The following is a 20,054-nucleotide window of genomic DNA, read 5'->3' as shown; positions in this document are numbered from 1 at the left end:
ATGAAACTCTCCTGGAGTTTCCAGGACAGGACAGTCATCCTGTGCAACATGTGTGTTTTGTTATCAGACACATTTTTCCTCCTACATATCCCCCCTGAAACGTCGGGGTCACCAGTTATGTTGGAGATTGGAGAGTGCAGGATAATAAACTGCAGCAGTGGTGGGCCATAAGAGTCTTTCCCTGTGACTGACAGCCGACAGGGTTTTCACTCTTATACACTGGAGAAAAGTCGTGAAGATGCTGAAACAGAATGTAAATCACAGTCAACAGTGACAACAACATCCAAAATTAAAGAGATGATAAAATTATCTTGGCTTCACGCACCTTGAGAACAAGGCCAGTCATTGGCAGAAAGGTAGATCTGAAACATGTTAGAAAGTACTGTTGCTATCACTGCTCGACCACTCCAGCATTCACTAATGACAGTATAAAAGGAATGGATGCGATTAATCATTTAGATTATAAAATTAAATTTAGAATGGCCTATATGAAATATTAACTCCACTAAATTCATTTTACTCCTTTGTTCCTCCTCTAAGGATCAGATATTGATGGCTTAGCTGAATAACAATGATTGAAATCTCATGAGGCAATGAAATACTCATGATGTCATCTTTATTTCGAGCAGTGAGCATGGGCAATCAAAATTATAGCCCGGTCACAAACTGGGTATAGCCCCCAATGACTGCATGATTATGGGATTCTTTTGATGGAGTCCTGTGGAGGGCGCCAAACCACCCACTGGTGCTCCAGCAGTCACTCCCTCAGATTTACAGATGAGGCCCTCTGATGACACTCTGTGCTTTAGATGGTATTTCTTTTCTGCCACAACATGAAACACTTTTTTTCAATTCACATCATTCAATGCACTCAAAAGTAGAGAAATGACTTATCAAGACAGTTTTACAGTTTTGAGGAGTCGATTTGATGCAGCCGAGTCTTCTACTTCTGTTTGAGTGGCAAGTCACCAAAAAATAGTCTGGCTACCAATCCAGATATGATCTCACGTATAAACTATTTATTTTTAAAATGTATTTATTTATTTATAATAGTGCATTTACTGAGTAAGCTATTGCTCCCTACCAAAATACATGCTTTGACATTACAGGGGAACCTAATTTGGTGATGAATTAAAGCCCAGCTTTTATACTGTGTGTTTAATCAGGATTCAAGCAGTGGATCTTGAGATTCATTCCCATTTATTCCAAAAATATAACATTTGCTACTCCATTGGAGAAAAAAAAAAAAGCTAATTAATACCCTTTAATTGAAATTGTGTTGCTAGGAAACAGCTATAGGCCATCTTTAATATCCAGCCAGCACTGATATTACTAAACACTGTAATAGGAAGTACAATAAAGTGGGCTCAGTTCCAGTATGATGTTAATGTTGGGGATGGATCGTGTGACTGTTTGTCAGGACTGTTCGTGGGGGACATTGGTGAGATGAAGCCTGTGGTCAGAATAGTCATTTTTACACATTTTTAATTGGGATATTTCTAGTCACCGAATTTGGCAAAATTGAAAATAATGACATGGATTTTTCTCATTTTCCAGGAGCCCCCTGGAACTGCCAGTAGGACCCCTGAGGGCAAACTGGGACCCCATTTGGGAACCACTTAGCTGTGCCTTCAAAACTTTAAAAGTTAGGTATTGCTAAAAAGTTGCCAAAAACATGTAGGCCTTTGGCAGCAGCAGCAGTGTATGTGTGTGTGTGTGTGTGTGTATGTGTGTGTGTGTGCTTGGATACACTAACATAGACATCTCAGTGTTTCAAGCCAAAGAACTGTGATGTAGCACAGAATGCTACATGACAGACAGCATCTCATCCTCCCTGTCTGATAAAGGAGGCATGGTGAAACCTGAGCAGACAGGTGTATAGACTGTGTTAGGTGCTGATTGCAGAGGTCTGTCAGAGCTAGATCTCCTGAATTCCAATGGTCTCTCATCTCTCCCTCCTCTCTCTCTCCCCCCCTCTCTCTCTCCCTCTCTCCCTCTCTCTCTCTCAGCATCCAGCAGCTGCGCCTCTCATGCCTTTCCTGACGCTGAGCGAAGCCTCCCATACAGATGAGCGCTGGAAGCCACGCACCTCTTGACGTAGCCACAGACCGGTTGCGGTGCCCCTCGGTCTCCGTAGCACGTATTGCGCAACGTGACTGATGCTCAACTGGCTCCACGGCGGGCACATCCGGCTCCCACCGTCGCGTGAATTCATTAGAAAGTGGTCTCACAACGCCGAGACAGCAGCAGCAGGCACCGCCGAGGAGCTGTAGAGAAAACCGTCCGCCGCTCCTCACCGGACTGGACCCTCCCCTCGTCATTGCCACCGGGAGAGATGAGTCGAGCGCGCGGCGTCGGGCTGCAGTCGTGATGTGACTGTGAGAGCGCACGAGCCTCCACTGTAACTATCGGCCACGGCAGCTTGACGACTAACCACCTACAAGGCGAAAACAGTGAGAATCTGAGAGTGTGCGTGGTTTTTTGTTGTTGTTGCGAAGCAGAGGTGATGGCTCCGTCAGACAGCATCCAGGCAACGCAGCAGCATCCGCGGAGCGAGCCGTGACCACAGCTGGATCAGAGGAGCTATGTCCGCTGGTGCCGAGCCTCCGTCTGCCTCCAGTCGACAGCATCAGTGCGCCCCCTTGGTTTGGTGCCCCGGGGGTCTCCGCTAAAGTCCGGAGAGAGACGGTATCAGCGGAGCGCACCTGCCTGGAGCCGAGGAGAGGTTGGTGTTGGTTATAAGGCCCGGCTCTCTGCAGCCCACTCCCCGCGCCCGCCTGCCTCCCCGCATCCTCCGCGGCGTCCGTGTGCCGTGAGCGCTCCGTTCTCACTGCATGGCAGCGGACACCGAAACCACCACTACCTGACTCTGTTTGCCTCCTGCGACCATAAATACCTTCACAGCGAATAGTGAGACTAAATAAATCGACGTGTGGATCGGAGCAGTGCTGTGTCTATGCACCCCAGTTACGCCGCCCCGGAAAGGACTTCTTGCCATTGAGAGCTGGATATGCAGAGATTAACGTGAAAGGATGGATCTAATTATCTGTGTTTTGGGGCTGCTGGCGCTGATCGTGGAGGGCATCCGTTGCGAAGGAGTGTACGGTGAGTGGATGCAATTTGCTCCTGCTGAAACCAAATGTGATCATGACCTTGTAAAACAGTGGGCACTCGTAAATCGCCACTTATTCCCTTTTAGACTCACAAGGTCCCGTAATAAAAAAAAAAAAAAGAAAAAGAAAAAAAAAGACATGCAACATCAACTCGTTTAAGGGTGACAAAGCAGGTCTGAATGTCATGTTTGAGTGAGAGGCTCCAAATGTTCCCAGCAGCCCTGAGGTTATACAGCACATAGCGTGTGTAGCCAGTCATCCACAGCCCCTTTTCTCATCCAATCCATCACTCATGATGGTTGTTGAGCAGGCTAAATGTGCTTGGGCACATTCATAGATTATTATACAGGAACCTGGTAGATTTTGATAGGAGCCTGTAGCTTCCTACAGAACATACGTGTTATGAGTTAATTATGATTCAAAATGTTGTAAGTGGCACTTGTCTCACATTAGGCCAAATGTATTTTTGAATGTCACCATGAGGGCTGTAATCAGTTGAGCAGTGACATTTAGCATGCACAGTCATGTGTGGTGGATCTATCTGCCTACCTCTTCTTTATGTCTGTCTGTCTGTCTGTCTGTCTGTCTGTCTGCGCCTCTCTCTCTGTCTCTCCCTCCCTCCCTCCCATGCACACACTCGCACACTTAACAATGAGCACACATTTCTGTCTCTTACCCTGTCTGCTTGTGCAACCAGTGGCACAGATGATGTCTCATATGAGTCGTCATCCTCGCAGCAGCGACAGCAGCGGCGGCGGCAGCACTGCGAGGAAATAATGATTCATGTGCACTAACATTGGGACATGGAGGGAACCTTTGTGATGCACACAGCCCTGACCTGTCAGCAGTGACTGTTACTCTGACCAAAGCAGAGGTTGGGCAGGAAGAATATGAGGTCAAGTACAGATGTGGGATGGCGAGCTCTAGAGGCCCGTTGCCAAGCGCTAAGAAAGATCTTTGTCGCCATGGTTTGTATGTGTATGTCTGCGCAGAGATGATGTAGCAATGAAAGGTTATTGTGAGCATGACGGGAACAGTCATGGTGCTGCACCTGACCAATGATGTGCCAGGATTTTATCTATTGTTTTGCTCCAGAGGGAGAAGGTGAATAGGACAATAAATCACAGCACCTGTCAAAGCAGTTGGAGCATGACTGCTCATATATGTGCACAGTTAGTCATATAACTACATTTGTCCCTTTTAACACTTGTTGCAGTGATATTTCACAGGAGCGTACACTCATCAGTTTTCCCTGTTTTTCAAACGTGCTCACTATAGGCAGTGTGAGATTTGTGCGTAGGTGTTGTTGTTCGTGAATTTCTCCAGTTTCTCCACATGAAGCCCGGGGGCCCAACCTCTCATCAGTCACTGACGTCTCAAGAAATCATGGTTGATATCCGTATCTACAAAATCTCTCTCCAGGATATCCATATATTCAGGGGAGACGGGCATGACGCTAACCATCAAAACTGATCACACGAATGTCAGATCAAAGATGATGATTCTTTGTGTGCGCAAGCTGTCCATGCTACAGCGTGTGTGAGCAGATGAAGATGCAAGCTCATTAGGAGGAAATCATATCCCATAATGCTTGACGTGGTGTTGCCATAGAGGTAGGCTATGTGTGAACTCGTAGGCTTACAGCAGCAGCAGAGGAGATGTAGCAGATGGAACTGTTTGAGCATTTAACTGTCTGTGTACGTGCTAGTATGGAAAATTCCCCTGAGCACAGTCGTCCCCCTTTTTCCCACAACTACAGAGCTTCACCTATTCTACAGTATGTGTGCTTTAGTAAGGATTTACACATGTTCTGCTTTCTTGCTGCTGCTGTATATTCTGGTACTACAACGGGAAAAGGAGATGGATGGATGGATAGACTGATATGGTTCAAAGGAATGTGATATACAAGTTTGGGTCTGTAAACGTCTCTATATTTATGCATCCGCAAGCCCCCTATGTGCCTCATGTTTAAAGCATACTGCGCATCCCCAGGGAGGTGGTCTGAATGAAATTTATTGGCAAGGTTCAAAAGTCAACATTTATTATTGATAGTGGCAAAACATTAACATGCATGTTGTGTTGCCTCCCATTGTATTCACTTACGGGTTTGACATGTGAAAGAGGGGGGTAGGTCAGAGAAATTGAGTATTGTGCACCACAGGTGAAAGGCAGTGGGTGTGTGACTGAATAAAATGAGAGCTGCAAGAGGATAACTCATAATGGTGCCAGTAACTTTGAAGTGGTAGAGATTTACAACAGGTTTTAGAGAGGGCAAGCCCTGAATTCTTTGCTCTTTGTCATATATTTGAAATTGGGACATCATATTGTGCAGGATATTTTTATTTTTTCACAGTCAAATCTATTTCAATAATAACTTTTCATGCTGCTGTTTAATTTTTTTTTCTTCTCTTTTGTGTTCTATTCAAAGCATTAGCCATCACTTTCCTTCCCAGATGTCCAAATTGAACCAAGAGCAGATAAATGGAACCATTTGCAAAAATTGGGCTTTTGATGATTATTTTTTTATCTCCAAGCATCTGTATATGTCATGGCTGCAGGCTAAATGGTGGAATCATGATGTAGTAATGAAGAAATCACATACTAGTGCGTTAAGTGGTGCTGCCAGAGTCATTAAAGAGGATTGATGAAGGCTAGTCATCCCTCCATGACTCCAGGCCACAGAGGGAAAGAGAGTAACACCACTAAAGTATAACATCTGCTCCACTCGTTCTGTCTCTGGATCTCCCTATCTTTTCCTCTTTTTTTCCATCCTCCTTCTCTCATTTTTTCATCACACACACACACACACACACACTCACCCATCTCCAGGAGAGTGCTCTATTATCTTATCCTCTGCTCATGTCTGTGTTGCTCTCCAGAGCTCCAATAGGCCAGTAGCTGCTCTTCCATCACAGCAAACGGAAGCACCAGCAAACTTGTTAAATAGTCTCAAATGGCATTTATCTCTAATGGTACTGACAACCAAAGTGCACTAAATAATAATATCAAACGGCTACAATGGAACATGACTCTTATGATAGCATGGGAATGTTTTTCTGCTTGTTACTTAATCTGGAGATGTACCGCCTTCAGTATGTTCTCTTTGCATCAAAGTCAGTCAGCGACAACCTCCATGGGATGTGCAGATGTTCCTGATCTCATTTTGTGTTATGCTGCTGAAGAGAAAAAGTTCCTACTGCTTTTTCTCCCATCCCACTTCTCACTCTCTCTCTCTCTCCCTCTCTTTTTCTGTCTCTTGCTCTCTCTCGTTTGCATTGAAGTCCAACCAATTGCTGGGGTTTCTTTTCATGAGCCCCGGTTCAGACGCTTTGGCTTCTAAGCTATGCAAATGCATTCTGCCAGTGAAACTAAAGCCGTCTTTGTTGGTTCTCAGAGGCCTCCTCCACAGAGTCCTTCATCATTCCCTTGGATCGGGACCCTCACATTTCCCACCGTAATGAGACCACGGATAACTCTATCTCTTCTCCTCCCTCTCCCTCTCAGTTTCTATCTCCCCTCTGCCTGTCTCTCTCCTCTGCCTGTCTCTCCCCCGAGTCCTCTGGGGAGCTGAGCAGCGGATGGACGTCCACAGTATATGCGCTTCAATCAGAGCCAAATGAGGATATACAGCTGGGTACGGCACAGAAGTAATTCGTTGTAGAACAGTTCGAGGTGCACAATGGGGATTACTACGTACCCCTGGGTGGGGCTTCAGATAGCACTAACTTAATCATTCCGAATGTCATTTCTCTTTGGGCCGAGTCCTCAGAGACTGGCACTGAATATACACTGCTGAGACATTGTTTGAACTTAAAGTCTGAAGCACTCCCGCTGTGCTCAGCATTCACTGGATAATCTTTGACAGTGTTACTTTAGCACTACAATGCAATACGATTAAGGTGAAACAGCTGTTTTTCAGTGTGGTGAATTTTGGAAACCAGATGTCAAAGGTTCAAATTAACTACCATAGTGTGGCACATTCATAAAATTGGGGGAGTTGTCAAGATTTTTTTGTTGTTGTCTTGAAGCAGTACAGGTCCCTAGTTTGGGTAAAGATAAACACTAGATCCTACATTTCCCATAATGAAAACAATAACATAGTTCCATTTGACCCTCTCTGCCTGATAATTGCCCCCATCTTTCAAACGCCATGCTCCTGGTTGGTAATGCAGGCTCTCTGTTATAAATTTGTAATCTCAAACCCGAGATAATCCTGCTGATATCACTTTGACATCATCAGGGTTATTTTTCTTATTTTTCTTAGAAAGCTCCTCCGCAACCACAGAAGTAATTATTAGAACTGTTTTGAGCTAAGTCAACCCTCTCATATGTGTAAAGTCAGGGAAATGCCCCTTTAATCATATTTCTGCGACTTCCTGTTTAATTCTGAAGCCAAGAGGTCATGTTGTCCATGTTTATGCAAGGTGTGTGTGTGTGTGTGTGTGTGTGTGTGTGTGTGTGTGTGTGTGTGTGTGTGTGTGTGTGTGTGTGTGTGTGTTGCGGGATGACACTCTCCACTGGAAGAATGCCACTCTCAGTTTTGCCCTCTCTCTCCCCCCTTCAGCTTTTTCCAAAGATGTAGCTGTGTATGGTTTGGCAGTAGGCAAAATGGAAAATGGAGCCCTAAGCTTTAGGGTCACAGCGGGGATTTTAACAGCATTGTCAACTACTACAATGTCCTCTGTACAGAAAGTAAGCAATTCCATTCCCCTTTCTCTAGTTCAAAGCAAAGATAGAGTCGTGCACAGCTGCAATGAATGTATTTTTTTAGTATGGATGTTCAGTGAGGGAAATATTTTTCTTGATGATTTGTTTTCAAAACTAAAAAAGAATAGAAAGTATAATATAGGTTTCACTACTTTGCACACATCATGAATGGCTGTAATACTTTCCTCCTTCTACTGTGAGGATTTGGATGAGTTCAGGAACACAATTTACCTCTGGATCATTCAAGGCCAAATCCCCACCGCGGACCAAAGAAGCTTATTGTAACCTGGCTGGCTGCTTCAACTGTTAAGCCCACATCCCCAAACCCTGAGCTACTTGTCCTGCTCTGTACAGTGCTGAGGACAGAAAGCTGCTGCTAATGATCTTGTAGTCATTCATTCATTAAGTCCTGTTCTGGTGCATGAGCCGACCAGCCTTGTTCCCTGGTTTATTTAGAATCAAACGTGATTCTGTAGTTTTAATGAAGTCTGGTATGGCCCCCAACCTGCAGAGAAGGCCTGCATTGAACCAAAACTGATATTTTTCCCTTTGTCTCCTGACCTTCTAATGAAGTGGCCATTTATCATCTGGATCATTAAAAACAACATTTAAATCTTAAATGTCAACCTTGGTCCTGCTTATTAACATTACCTTGTACAGCAGCAAGGCTTTTATCTGAAGTGTTTTCATATTTCTCTTGTAACAGTATTCATTTCTTTATGTAGACACACGTTGTCCAACTCCAATAAATTGAAGCTACACTGTCCACAATGCTTTAAGAGGCCAAACAGGTCAACAGTGCTGATGTAGTTGTAGTATGACTGACATAGATCCTTGGTAGAAGACTCTCAATGGCACTACATTGTGCTTCCTTCCCATCTGGTCTCATTCTCCATTTTTTTCCAAGAGAAAATGTGAAAATGCAACATACGTACATTGTTGGCTCTTATCCTCATTTGTAGCAAGGTTAACCAGCAATACAACAGCCTATTGCTTTTCCTGAAGATAATGGATAGGCTGGCAAAGTTTGACCATCATAAAGAGTATTATTATGCTCGAAAGCTGAAATGTCAGTAACAAGGGCTTCAGGTTGGCCTACGGGTTGAAGTGCCATCACCTGTATCTCTCCTTGCTCGTCTTTTCCTGTCTGCTCTATACTGCATACAACCCTAATGAATAAATAAAGGCCAATATGTTCAAAAGATGTCAATAGCATCAGCTGCTCACATAACAGTAGCATAGTGCCATGTACTCCACATTCAACAGGTGGTGAGAGTTTATTCCCACTCTGGAAAAACATTACTATATTGTTTGGTAGCTTAATCAATAATAAAGCATCATATTTTATAAAGTGATCGAGTTTGGTGAAAAGATGTAATTCCCAGCATAGCTCCACCCATTGTAATTGAAAGCAGAGCCTTTAATTATTAAACTAACTAGTGGCTATTGCTGTGATATAAATGTAGTAAAAATTGCAATATTTTCCTCCAAAATGCAGTGATGTAGAAGAATGAAGCAGCATTCCATCACTAAATGCATGCATGTTTGTGTGATTGTCCAAAAACAAAAACTAACCAGACTGGAACTGGAATTAAAAAAAAGAAAAGTCTCACAAAATGAAAAACATAGTGTTTATCCTAGCATTATCACACATTTAACCAAGCAAATTCTGTAATACCAGTATTTGGGGACGATTAAAAACCTAGCTGCCTTTGCAGTCACTCCATGAGTTACAGTTTCTGAGTTACAAATTTGGCAGAAAACTTGTAATTGAAACAATAAAGTATAAAGCCCATAGGCTTAAGCCTGATCCTCTCACGAGCCACAGCTCTGTTTTGTGTTTCAGTTGTAAAGTTCTGCATTATCTGCTCAATTTATAACCATTAACTCACCGTTACGTTGTGCATTCATTAACATCTCATCATACGTAGGCCTACATTGTTAGCTGTGCTGAAATGCCACTTACTGGATGTTTTGGATTATTCCACCGCCTGCTGACCCTCCATTTTTTCTGATATACATGCTCTCATTATGCTGCCATGCTGTTTACATACATTACAGTTTGGCCAGCTTATAAATACAGTATGCTGCATGTGAATGGATAAACAAGCCTGGATACAGAGGGATTCTGAGTGAATGCTGCATTCAGATAAGAGCAGACCAGAATCCCTTTAACCAGGTTTATAATCTGTGTGTAAAGACGAGAAACAGGGACATTTACAGAATGCTTGTAGAGAGGCAGAGAGAGAGAGTGAGACTTATATCATTGTACCAGCTAATGTTAATGACTTAACTGTTTTAAAATTAATTTTATAAATTGAAGATACATGAGGTGTTAAATCATTACATAAACTTGATAATTTATTTATATTAAGCTAGTATTATATAATCCATTAATACACGCATTAGATCTTGATGAGTCATACATTAGTTTGCCGTTAAAAAACATCAATTGTATACCCTCATAAGGTGTGACAGATTTCTTAATGAACAGCAGGATTAGCTGCTAAGAGGAATCCTTTTAAGTGTATGTGGTGTGTTTCCGTATCTTGAGTTATCATTTCCATGATTGGCATCAGTTCAATTCACAAAGAATTATACATGCTAGCCAGCTTCAAAGTGACGCAAATGATGAAAGGGGCTCATTGAATATGAATGTCTCCTCCTGTCTTCCCTTACGCGTTTCACTCAACTGAATTGTTTTTGCAAAGCCAAACTGGCAGGACCTGCATTTGCACACAAAAAGTACAAATCATTCAGCAATCCCAATAGGTAGCTGACATGAGCAACAGGGCGCCTTTTAGCAGCGCTGTGGAGGGAATAAAGCAAAAAGCAAGCCAGGAGAGGATTGGTGCGTTGTGGCACCCACAAGAGGCTAATGCCAACCTTCAACTATGTCACTTCAGCCCACACAGGCATCCTAAGTGCTGCTCCTGTGAAGTGATGTCTGTTGTCATGGTGACAGTATGTGAGCCTGGCATTGCACATCCTCTGACTTCCCTGTTGCCTCCCTCGCTCGCTCCTCCCCTCCCTCCCTCGCTGCCTACCCACTCGCTCATTCTCTCCTTCCCCTCACATGCCAGGAAATCAATCGCTGAAACAAATGTGAAGTGATTGCAGAAACGCAAGCTCCTCACAGCACCCTTACAATTGTGCACGAGAGCAGATGAGATTGCTGTGGGGAGGGGGGGGGGGTCGGCAGCGGCGGGGGGGAATGGGGGGGGGGGGGTGTAGAAGGTTTGGTGGAGAGAGGCTGAATGTGTCTCTTCAAAAAAATAACCACCATTTCATTGCTGTGAGGCAACTGCAGGAAGGGGCCTACTTATCTTTGTAGCTAGTAATGCTTAAGCTTCTCTGACAAGCAGAAACAGTGGTGAAGTAAATGTGTTGACAATGACGCCTTCAGTAGTTTCTAGCTTCAAAACCAATGCCAAATAGCCACACAGCAGGGGAGCCGCACATAGACACCCCTGCATAAGACTATCATATTCATACCTCCTCACCCCGCCCATCCCGCAAAAGGCAACAAAAAAACCCCACACATATCCGTGGTGTATTTTTTTCCTCCTCTCTCAAATCTAGTCATTCCCCACTGGCAAAAGGAGACTGAGACTGTGGAGATGTGCTGTGGCTCTGCAGAGGCACTGTGAAATTTCAACACAGATGAACATGCAGTTTGTGTGAGTGTGTATACTCCCTTTCTGCGTGCGTGTGTGCTTTTTCATCTATCTAGGGCAATACTTTGCTGAGATATTAATTTAGCAATGTGATTTATCACTGTGTTCACACATCAGCCCGTCTGAGCGAGACTCATCATGGTTGCCGAACATGCCACAAAGTGCCTGCAAACATGTGATGCAGTCATTACGTGCGCTTTTTACACTTGCTTTTACACTTACCAAACCTCCTACCCTTTTTAAAGGGATAGCTTACGGTCTGCTGAGCCTTTTTTGTATTATTTGGCTTTCCTTGTATCCCTCAATGGTCTCTAAAAACCTCATTCTTCTAACAGAAATTCACAATGTAATAGCTAATCTCTTTAGCGTCATGCTCGCTTCATCTCTCCGCCAGACACAGTATATCCCAGAGGCTGTTACACCCATGGGGATAACCTCAAGCCGTGTACTGTCAGTTAATGTCTTCCTATGGCAAAGCAAGCAGAGTTATCTGGAGTAGGCAAAGCACTTCTCCACTGAGATTTCACTAAGTGGAGGAAGAAATCTCAGAGCGAGATTTTAATGCAGATGTAGGAGTTCTCGCCCAGTTCTGATTGTCTGCCATCTCCCCTCTTGTCTTTATTCAGGCTGCCGCAGCAAAAGCTTTGCTGTTCATGGTCGTTTTACTTGGAGTTATATTTGTACAGCGTAGGTATATAGGAATGACTTAATGGAATGAGACATGCTGAGAGCGATACGGTGATAGCTGCCAAATAAGTCCAGAATCAAAGAAAAACTAACTCTTGTTGTATTGCCTGAGTCCACTCACAGTGTGGTGCATCGTCTTAGAAGTTCCTGCTTTGGCCTTCAGTTATTAGCAATCCAATCTGGCTCATGACCCTGTACATACATGTCTGCACAGCATGAAGTGTGCTTCCGTTTGGAGAGCTGCTCCCTCGCCACAAACAGCAGAAAAATCAGCCCACGCTTTCACTTGATTTGGTTCGCTCTCCCATGGTCTCAACAAAGGCTGGCGTCAACTATTCATGCCACAGATTTCTTTTTCCCTGAGTTAGTCACATTTATTTTTTGTATCCAGATGTTTTTATTTTATCATGCAAAACCAATCATTACAATGACATACTTTACCAAATTAAGACTTTGCATAATAAAACAAGCCAAATTACTCATTAATTCAAAATTGCTGTTGCATGGTGAAACTGTATTATATGCTGCATGAATTCTGGTAGGAAATCTGATGCTTTTCCTTAATGAAATTTCATTGGATTGTGTCGTACTGTGTGTGATGCAGTGCCTTAATAAATGCACACATCGACAACAGTTAAAAAGTCAGTCAGTGAATCAACACCCTTTGCAATGTGCACAAAAGCACGGTCCCTGGACTTGAAGAACAAAAACAGTGACATGCACATACACGTGTACATACACGTGCATGCAGAGACATGCAAACTTGGCCGTCCTTTCTACTTGTCTTTCATGTCAGTTGGATATGTTTTGATCTGTAGATGATTGAAGCCTGAAGAAAGCCTCAAATGCCACATTCACAGCTTGAGTTGACCTCCTGCCCCTTTTTCATTATTTCTGCTTCTCCCCATTTCCCTCCGTTTCATTTCCTTGTGCCCTTACATTGCCTTTTCCCTTGCATGCAGTATTATTACGCCTTCGGTTCTGGGTGTGTACCAAATGCCTCAAAGAGTGACATCGTCTCTGAGCAGTTCAGACATCTTAACAATAAGGAATGGGCTGGTTTGACCTCTCCAGAGACCCTTCATTGACGTGATTACCTGGAGAAGGTTGCTAAAATATATCTTGGTGCAGAGGTAATATCCGTCTGCTCTTGAATTTTAATCAAAGGTCTCTGTGCTAAACAGAAAAGCTTTCCTGAACAGCAACTTTTTCTTAAGCTAACAGAGCTAACAGAGCACGTCATGGATTTTATCCTCCAAGCTCAATTAGGGGTAAGGTTGATTGTGTGAAATTGCTGGTCAATAGTCAATCTATAGTTGATTGTTTGGGGACTGCTGTGCCAGTCCTCGGGATTTAAAGAAGAACATCAGTATTTACTCACTGAGTGCACATGTTGTGCTTAAATTTAGGGCAGTATTCTGAGCTGACGCTCAAATAAGATAAGGAATAAGGGCAAGAATTGCAGGCAGCTTTCCAAATTATTCTGAACAAAGTGACTTCTCGTGATCTTATTCCCTAAGATTGGAAGTTTGGCAAAAACTTTGACTAAAATTCATTTAAATGAAATGAATGAATTTATTATATTGTGGGTGTGTTTACCAAATGTAGAGTAATTTCCCCTCTAGTGGCACAGGTGATTTAACACCACATAGATACCTGAGCTATATCAGCTTCAATAAGTGAGAAGTGGCGCTCTAGGCCATTTCACCATGTTATTGAAAAAATGACGAATCTTGTATAATTAAAAATGTACCACAAAATCGATTTCATAGTAATGTCTGGAGAAGTATGATTTCCCATTGGCCTTCGGGCCCCTGTTTTAAGGAAAGAGGAAATATTAAACTTATTAACCTGTGTAGGTAGAAATAATAAAAAAAAAAAAGTCTGAATGCATTAATTCCAGGATGTTGTGTTTTAAATGAGTTTGGTTTGGTGGGTCTACGTGTTTGGTGTACTGATGTGGGACCATGTAGTTATTAAAGTTTGTTGTTGGGGATATTAAACAGCTAGAAATCCCAGCTTTTGCCACAGAACAGAGGACATCAAAACAGCTTTGAAATGCACCAATACACCTCTACATATTAGTGGGATCTGCAGGTCCTCCTGGCTCATCAGAAGAGCCCATGCAAATCCAGTAATAGCTTCTCTGAATGCATTAATAATGCCCTCCAAAGAGGTGGAACTTGGGTGGTGTTTCCATATTGCTATCCATATTTAAATCATAAGCCACATATCAACACATGCTGATAATATTCATGAATTCCGTGGCAACCAATCCAGCAGAAGCAGAATAGTGAAATTTGGCTGTGCCCCCATTGCAGTGAGAGCCTCCTGCAGTGGGTGTCTTACATGTTAGTGTGTGAACATGGGTGCCCGCGTGCACGTGTGCGAATGTGTATGTCTGTCTGTTTGTGTGTGAATTCCCCGTGGATTTCTGTGATGCTACCGAGGTAATTGGATGTGTGACGCCCACCAAAAATCCCCTTTAGCCCTGGGCAAGCGCTCTTTCAATCCCAGCATGCCTCTGTGGAAAGCACAACCCAAAGTAAGGCTTATTCTTTCAACTGGCAAACATCAAATGGTTCCCTGTTCTCTCCATCACAGCCTCCGTTTCTCTACCCCTCTGTAGCATCAGAGGAAAGCCCATTAACATGTAATGACATGACCGTACACATACATGGCAGTCTTAGGGAGACACACAGCTGAGGATACACACCCTGCTCACCACAATTTTCCCAGTTAATAACTGTTGATTTTTCAGTGACAATCATTTTGGAAGGATTGAGGAACTGTTGGAGCAGATACAGCTTGGAGGTGCTCAAGAGTATCAAGAGTGTTAAATTATCCATCTTTGATGGAGACGTACCTAAACCCTGGCGTAGTGTTGACTATCACACAGTCTGAATTTAATTAATGATGGCTTGGCTGTTTGGGAATGTCGAACAACCTTAGCAAACTTTCATCATGTAACAAAAAAATGGCTGCAAGCTGACACAACAACATTAGCATGTAAATAACCAGGAGAATCAGCAATTAACTGATTTGTATAGTGTCGAATTATCATACTAAATATTCATTTAGAGATGAGCTGCTGTGTTTGTGATGATAAATAGTGGAGACATGATGACAAGTTCTTACATTGATTATATTCTAGGGCTGCAACTACAAGTTTTTTCATTATCTACTAAGCTGTCAAGTTTATTGATTGTTTAGTTTATATACAATGTCAGACAATACTAAGAAAAACCTAGTACAATTTCCCAGAGCCACACTGGATTGCTCTGTTGACCAAACTGCTTGTTTTGTCCAACCAACAGCCCAAGATCCTAGAACATATTTTGCCCAATATTTTACAAGATATTCAGTAAACTATGGTATATGGTGTGATATAAAAAAAGAAATTCTCACCTTTGAGAAGCTGGAACCAGTGTTTGTTCGAAACTTTTGCTTGAAAAAATACATAGTATGCAAAATGCACTTTTACATGTCTTTTCAACACGTGTCCCTGTTTTTGTCCGGAGACCCTCAAACTATGAGAAAAGACCCTCCTCCATTGATCCCCTGTTCCAGCCATCAGTAGATATGTGTGAAAACAAACTGTTTAGATTCGGCCCCTCTTGCTACATAAGAAACAGGGCTGTTGAACCTGTGACCTCCTTCTGCCCTTTAGCAGTCTGACTGTCCTGCACACTGAAAACCTGGATCCACCTCACTGTCCGCTGTTGTTGCTTTTGCCAGCTAACTCCAGCTTTTTCAGTCTTAGACTTAGACTTTCAGACTTAGTGGATATACTTCATTTCGATTTTGGATGGAAATTTGCTGGAAATGTTCCCACAATGATTAGACCTGGGTTATTGTGTGTGTAACATAGTTTTGCTCTGAATTCCTTTCTTAAGGAGGGTCGTGATGTTACAAGAACAAGTATGGATCGATATGCAAATCAATGGATGACCTGACTGTGTTTGGCAGCCTAGCCTTTTGAACTTTAGCATGAGCATTAGCATGTTGCGCAGCTTCCTTTCGAAAAACCTGACAGCAGAGTTGATGTGTGAGCTGGTTGACCAATCAGAGCAGACTGGGCTTTTTGGGAGGATGGCCTTAAAGAGACGGGATCTGAAATGGAGGTTCAGAAAGATGGTGAAAAGAGCAAAAGTGTACAGCATTCACAGTATAAGAGACAGAATGTGTTTTTTAACATTATAGCATGTAAAAATATTCTAGTAAAAGTATGAACCTGAAAATGACCATTGTATGTAGTGTGTCTCTAGATTGCCAAAACTGTTCCGATAAATTTTTTGAGTCTGTAAATTATTAGATGAATTTACTTATTTTACCACTGACAATCTCACCTAAAATTGAAAAAACTGAAAAAAAATCCCATCTAATTTGGAGGCTAGAACCAGTAAAAATATTTTAGTGATGGTTATGGCAGCTCCACCTTGCTCCAGACAGAAGTTTCTCAACATTACTGGATAGATTGCCATGAAATTTGGTACAGGCATTCATGTCCCCCACAGGATGTAATCACTTCAGTAATCCCCTGACTTTTACTCTATCGCCATAATGAGGTCAAAATTCAATCTGTCCAATACTTTGATTTATAAGTAAATACCTGCCAAACCACTGTTATTCCCACCAGCTTCACCTGATGGGAATGGCATGTCAATGTTGGCATGCTTACATGCTAAACTAAGATGCTAGACATGATAAACACCATACTGGCTTAGCTCAGCGTGTTGGCACATTAGCATTGCAATGTTAACATTTAGCTCAACAGAACAGGAAGCATGACTGTAAACTGATCCTTAAAAATAACTTAGATGATTAACCAATTCCCAATTTTCTTTCAGACTAATTTCCTTGATTAATTGAGTGTTACAACATTCAGCTCCTGTTCCAACTGTTAATTTATTCCCTTACTAAGCAGTATGGACTTTATAATAATAATAATAATAATAATAATAATAATATTTTTCAAATTGTCTGATGTTAGTTACACAGTTTATCTGCACAGCCTTTCTTCTCCTTTAGTAGTTGGAATTGATAATCCCCAACGCACTGCAGAAATAATGTGTGACGCCTCTTTAGCTCACCAGGGGTAGTTTTTTAAGCCTAATTAATTATGCATGACAAAGAGGGGGTCAGAATAAGGTTTCACATTTAAGAGGATGCCTTGTTTAGGAAATTTGATCTTAACCGCGGGTGAGCATTAGTCTTCACAGCGATACACACTGCACACAGCCTGAATATACACACACGCTCAAACACAAGGACACGATGGACCATGTCTCGTTGAAACTATCATGATCTCTCTAGCTGCCAGTGTCTGACGTGTGTGTGTTAGTGTTGTGTTTGTGCATGCGCCTGTGCGTGTAAAAATGTGTCTGCAGGCATTTGTATGCACTAGATGCTGCAGGCTCTCTCATTCCAGTGGTTTGACCTCCTGCTGAATCACGCAGTGCAATGGGCAGAAAGAGCAGGAGGAGGAAGAGGATCTTCCTTTCCTTCCTTTCCTGTTTATCTTCTTTGATTCCTCTCTGGATGTTTCTGTGACCTTGTTTTTAAAGTTGCATAATACAGTCCAGGAGGTTTGGGTGGAGGGCAAAGGGAGGCAGCGGGGGTGGAGGCAGGACACTGATCTAAACTGTGATGACAGCTTAGGATTTCTCCCTCTCACCTCCTCCATGCTCTTGAGGGAAGGTGAGAGTGTGGCAACAGAAAGAAATGTTAAAGACAGCAGGGGATTTCGTTATTGCCACAAACATGGTTTACTGAGAGGGATGTGAGGGAATAAAAGAGCCCTCTCTCAACCGTGCAGTTCATTCACACATAGAAAGGATCACACTTGCATGGCTTTGCTTTCCGTTCCTGTTTGTGTTTTACTCCCCTGCTCTCTCTCTCTCTCTCACACACACACACACTCAAGCAGGGAAAACAAGAGGGAGAAGGCCTCTGACTCATTTGTTACGCCATTAAGTGGCTTGTTGTACATGTTAAGAGGTTATATGCTGCAACAGAAGTGGGAGTCAGCCATGATGATAACGTCATTGAAAAGCCAAAAGGCGAATAGCTGTGGGAATTGCTCACTGCCCCGTCTGATGACATAATATGCTAAAACTCATTAAGTTATGGCATAGAATTGCACGGTTACACATAGCTCTGCTTCAACAGGGAGAACTGTTTCTCTGACATTTGAGCTTTTTGAAAGCGTTTTGGCTTGATATAGGAAACTGCAATTAAGCAATTAAAACTGGGCTATATGAATAAACCCTCTGCCAAGGTATACTGGCATATAATTTTAGATCACAAAACCAATGTACGGTGATGGTATAGTATATTTCCCAGAAAATCTGTTTTCTGAAATCTGTTCTTGTCTAATCCAGTGAGTTAAAAACATATTCACAGGTATTCACAACACTGATCATATAAAAATCCAAAGTTGCCATAAAGCAATATGGTCCTGCTCATTGACTGGCAACATTGCCAACATTGAATGTTAAAGGGACAGCAGCAGTACTTGGCCTGGGCAATAAAATAATAGCTATATGCACTGCGATAGACACTTAATGAATAACAAAAAGAAAAATTCCACAATAGAATATTTGATAGTCACTTAAATGCATTAAAAGCAAACCAGCCAGGATGGCACATGACAAATACGCAAGACCCCAAGCGTGTTCCCCCTCTGGCTCATATCCCTTCATAATGATGTATGCTACGAGAAACACGCAAATTATTTAATCTTTTTTTTTTGTGGTTCCACCGTCAACAGCACAACAGAAACGGTGTGAAGTGAGAAAATGAGTGCAGATGGTGAGGAAATTGTTCATTATTAAAAATAAGACAGGTCAGCTCACCAGTATGGCAGTATGTATTTATGGATAGATAGACATAGATATGATAAATATATATGTACAGTATGTATGCCCTTTAAAAACCAATGCACTCTTTAATTACATCGTTTAAGGAGTCTTGTGGCGCCTCTCTGAACCAGCTGAAGCTTGAAAAGGCACACGTATTAGTCAATAGGATTGTATTGACTCACGGTAGGTGATAAATGTATTCACTCATATACAGAGCAGGAAAACCAAAGAGGCTTGTTCCTTAAGCATTCCCGGCCCGCGTGGCGTGACTGCAGGTCCCTAATACACACTGGCCTTGACTGTAGCTTTTAACTGTGTCTACAACTGACTCACAGCATTTGCCCCTGAAGAAAATAGAATAGGTGGTTTGTCAAAAAACAACAATCACTGAACTCCAGTAACAGTCTACTTTGCCTGGTCCTTTCCTGCACTGTAGTGACACCTCTGGTTAATAAAGGGCACAGGATGCCGAATCCACCACATACTCCATTAGGCTTTTCCCTCTCACAGACAGTTAAGATGAATCAGATTTACTACAGTATATTCTTTTTTTTCCAGGCCTCATTGAATATATGTAGATTACTGCCTCTGTCCGTGATAATAGCAGTTTTGTGGGAGGCTGCGTATAAATCTTTGCCTAATATTTGCATAGCTTTCTTCATATTTTCTCAGCTTGTTTTTAGCCTTGTAATCCATGCTGCCACAATGCAATGCAAATGCCTTTGCCAGAAATCCTGAGCATATAATACTCTGTTTTGTTCCTCGCCTTTGTTTTAAGTGCTGCTCTCCTCAGATATGCGGTACCCCCCAGATATATTGGCACTCTCAATAAAAGCTAAACTCCAAATGCTGTAAAAAGATAAAGAAGAAAATTAATGGACCATATTCTCAATTTGAAAAAAGTAAGCAGCCATTAGTAATCACTGGTATTCAGGAGTACACAAAGGCAATGGTTACACATGCTGCACTGCAAAGCTTTTAAAACTTATTTAAGTCAACACCAGTCA

General features: G+C 42.4%; 1 protein-coding gene across 1 annotated transcript in view; it reads left to right on the top strand.

The window, feature by feature from the left end:
• Positions 1-3,032: 3,032 nt before the first annotated feature.
• The window catches only part of LOC139218027 (MAM domain-containing glycosylphosphatidylinositol anchor protein 2-like), a 148,673-nt gene continuing 131,651 nt past the window's right edge, over positions 3,033-20,054 (top strand). Inside the window, exon 1 of the mRNA XM_070849560.1 lies at positions 3,033-3,105. Within this exon, the coding sequence (XP_070705661.1) occupies positions 3,033-3,105 (73 nt within the window). The remainder of the gene's footprint in view (positions 3,106-20,054) is intronic.

The sequence above is a fragment of the Pempheris klunzingeri genome, chromosome 18, assembly GCF_042242105.1.
Source record: "Pempheris klunzingeri isolate RE-2024b chromosome 18, fPemKlu1.hap1, whole genome shotgun sequence".
Classification (NCBI taxonomy): Eukaryota; Metazoa; Chordata; class Actinopteri; order Acropomatiformes; family Pempheridae; genus Pempheris; species Pempheris klunzingeri.
This window is presented reverse-complemented; position numbering and strand designations above follow the sequence as displayed.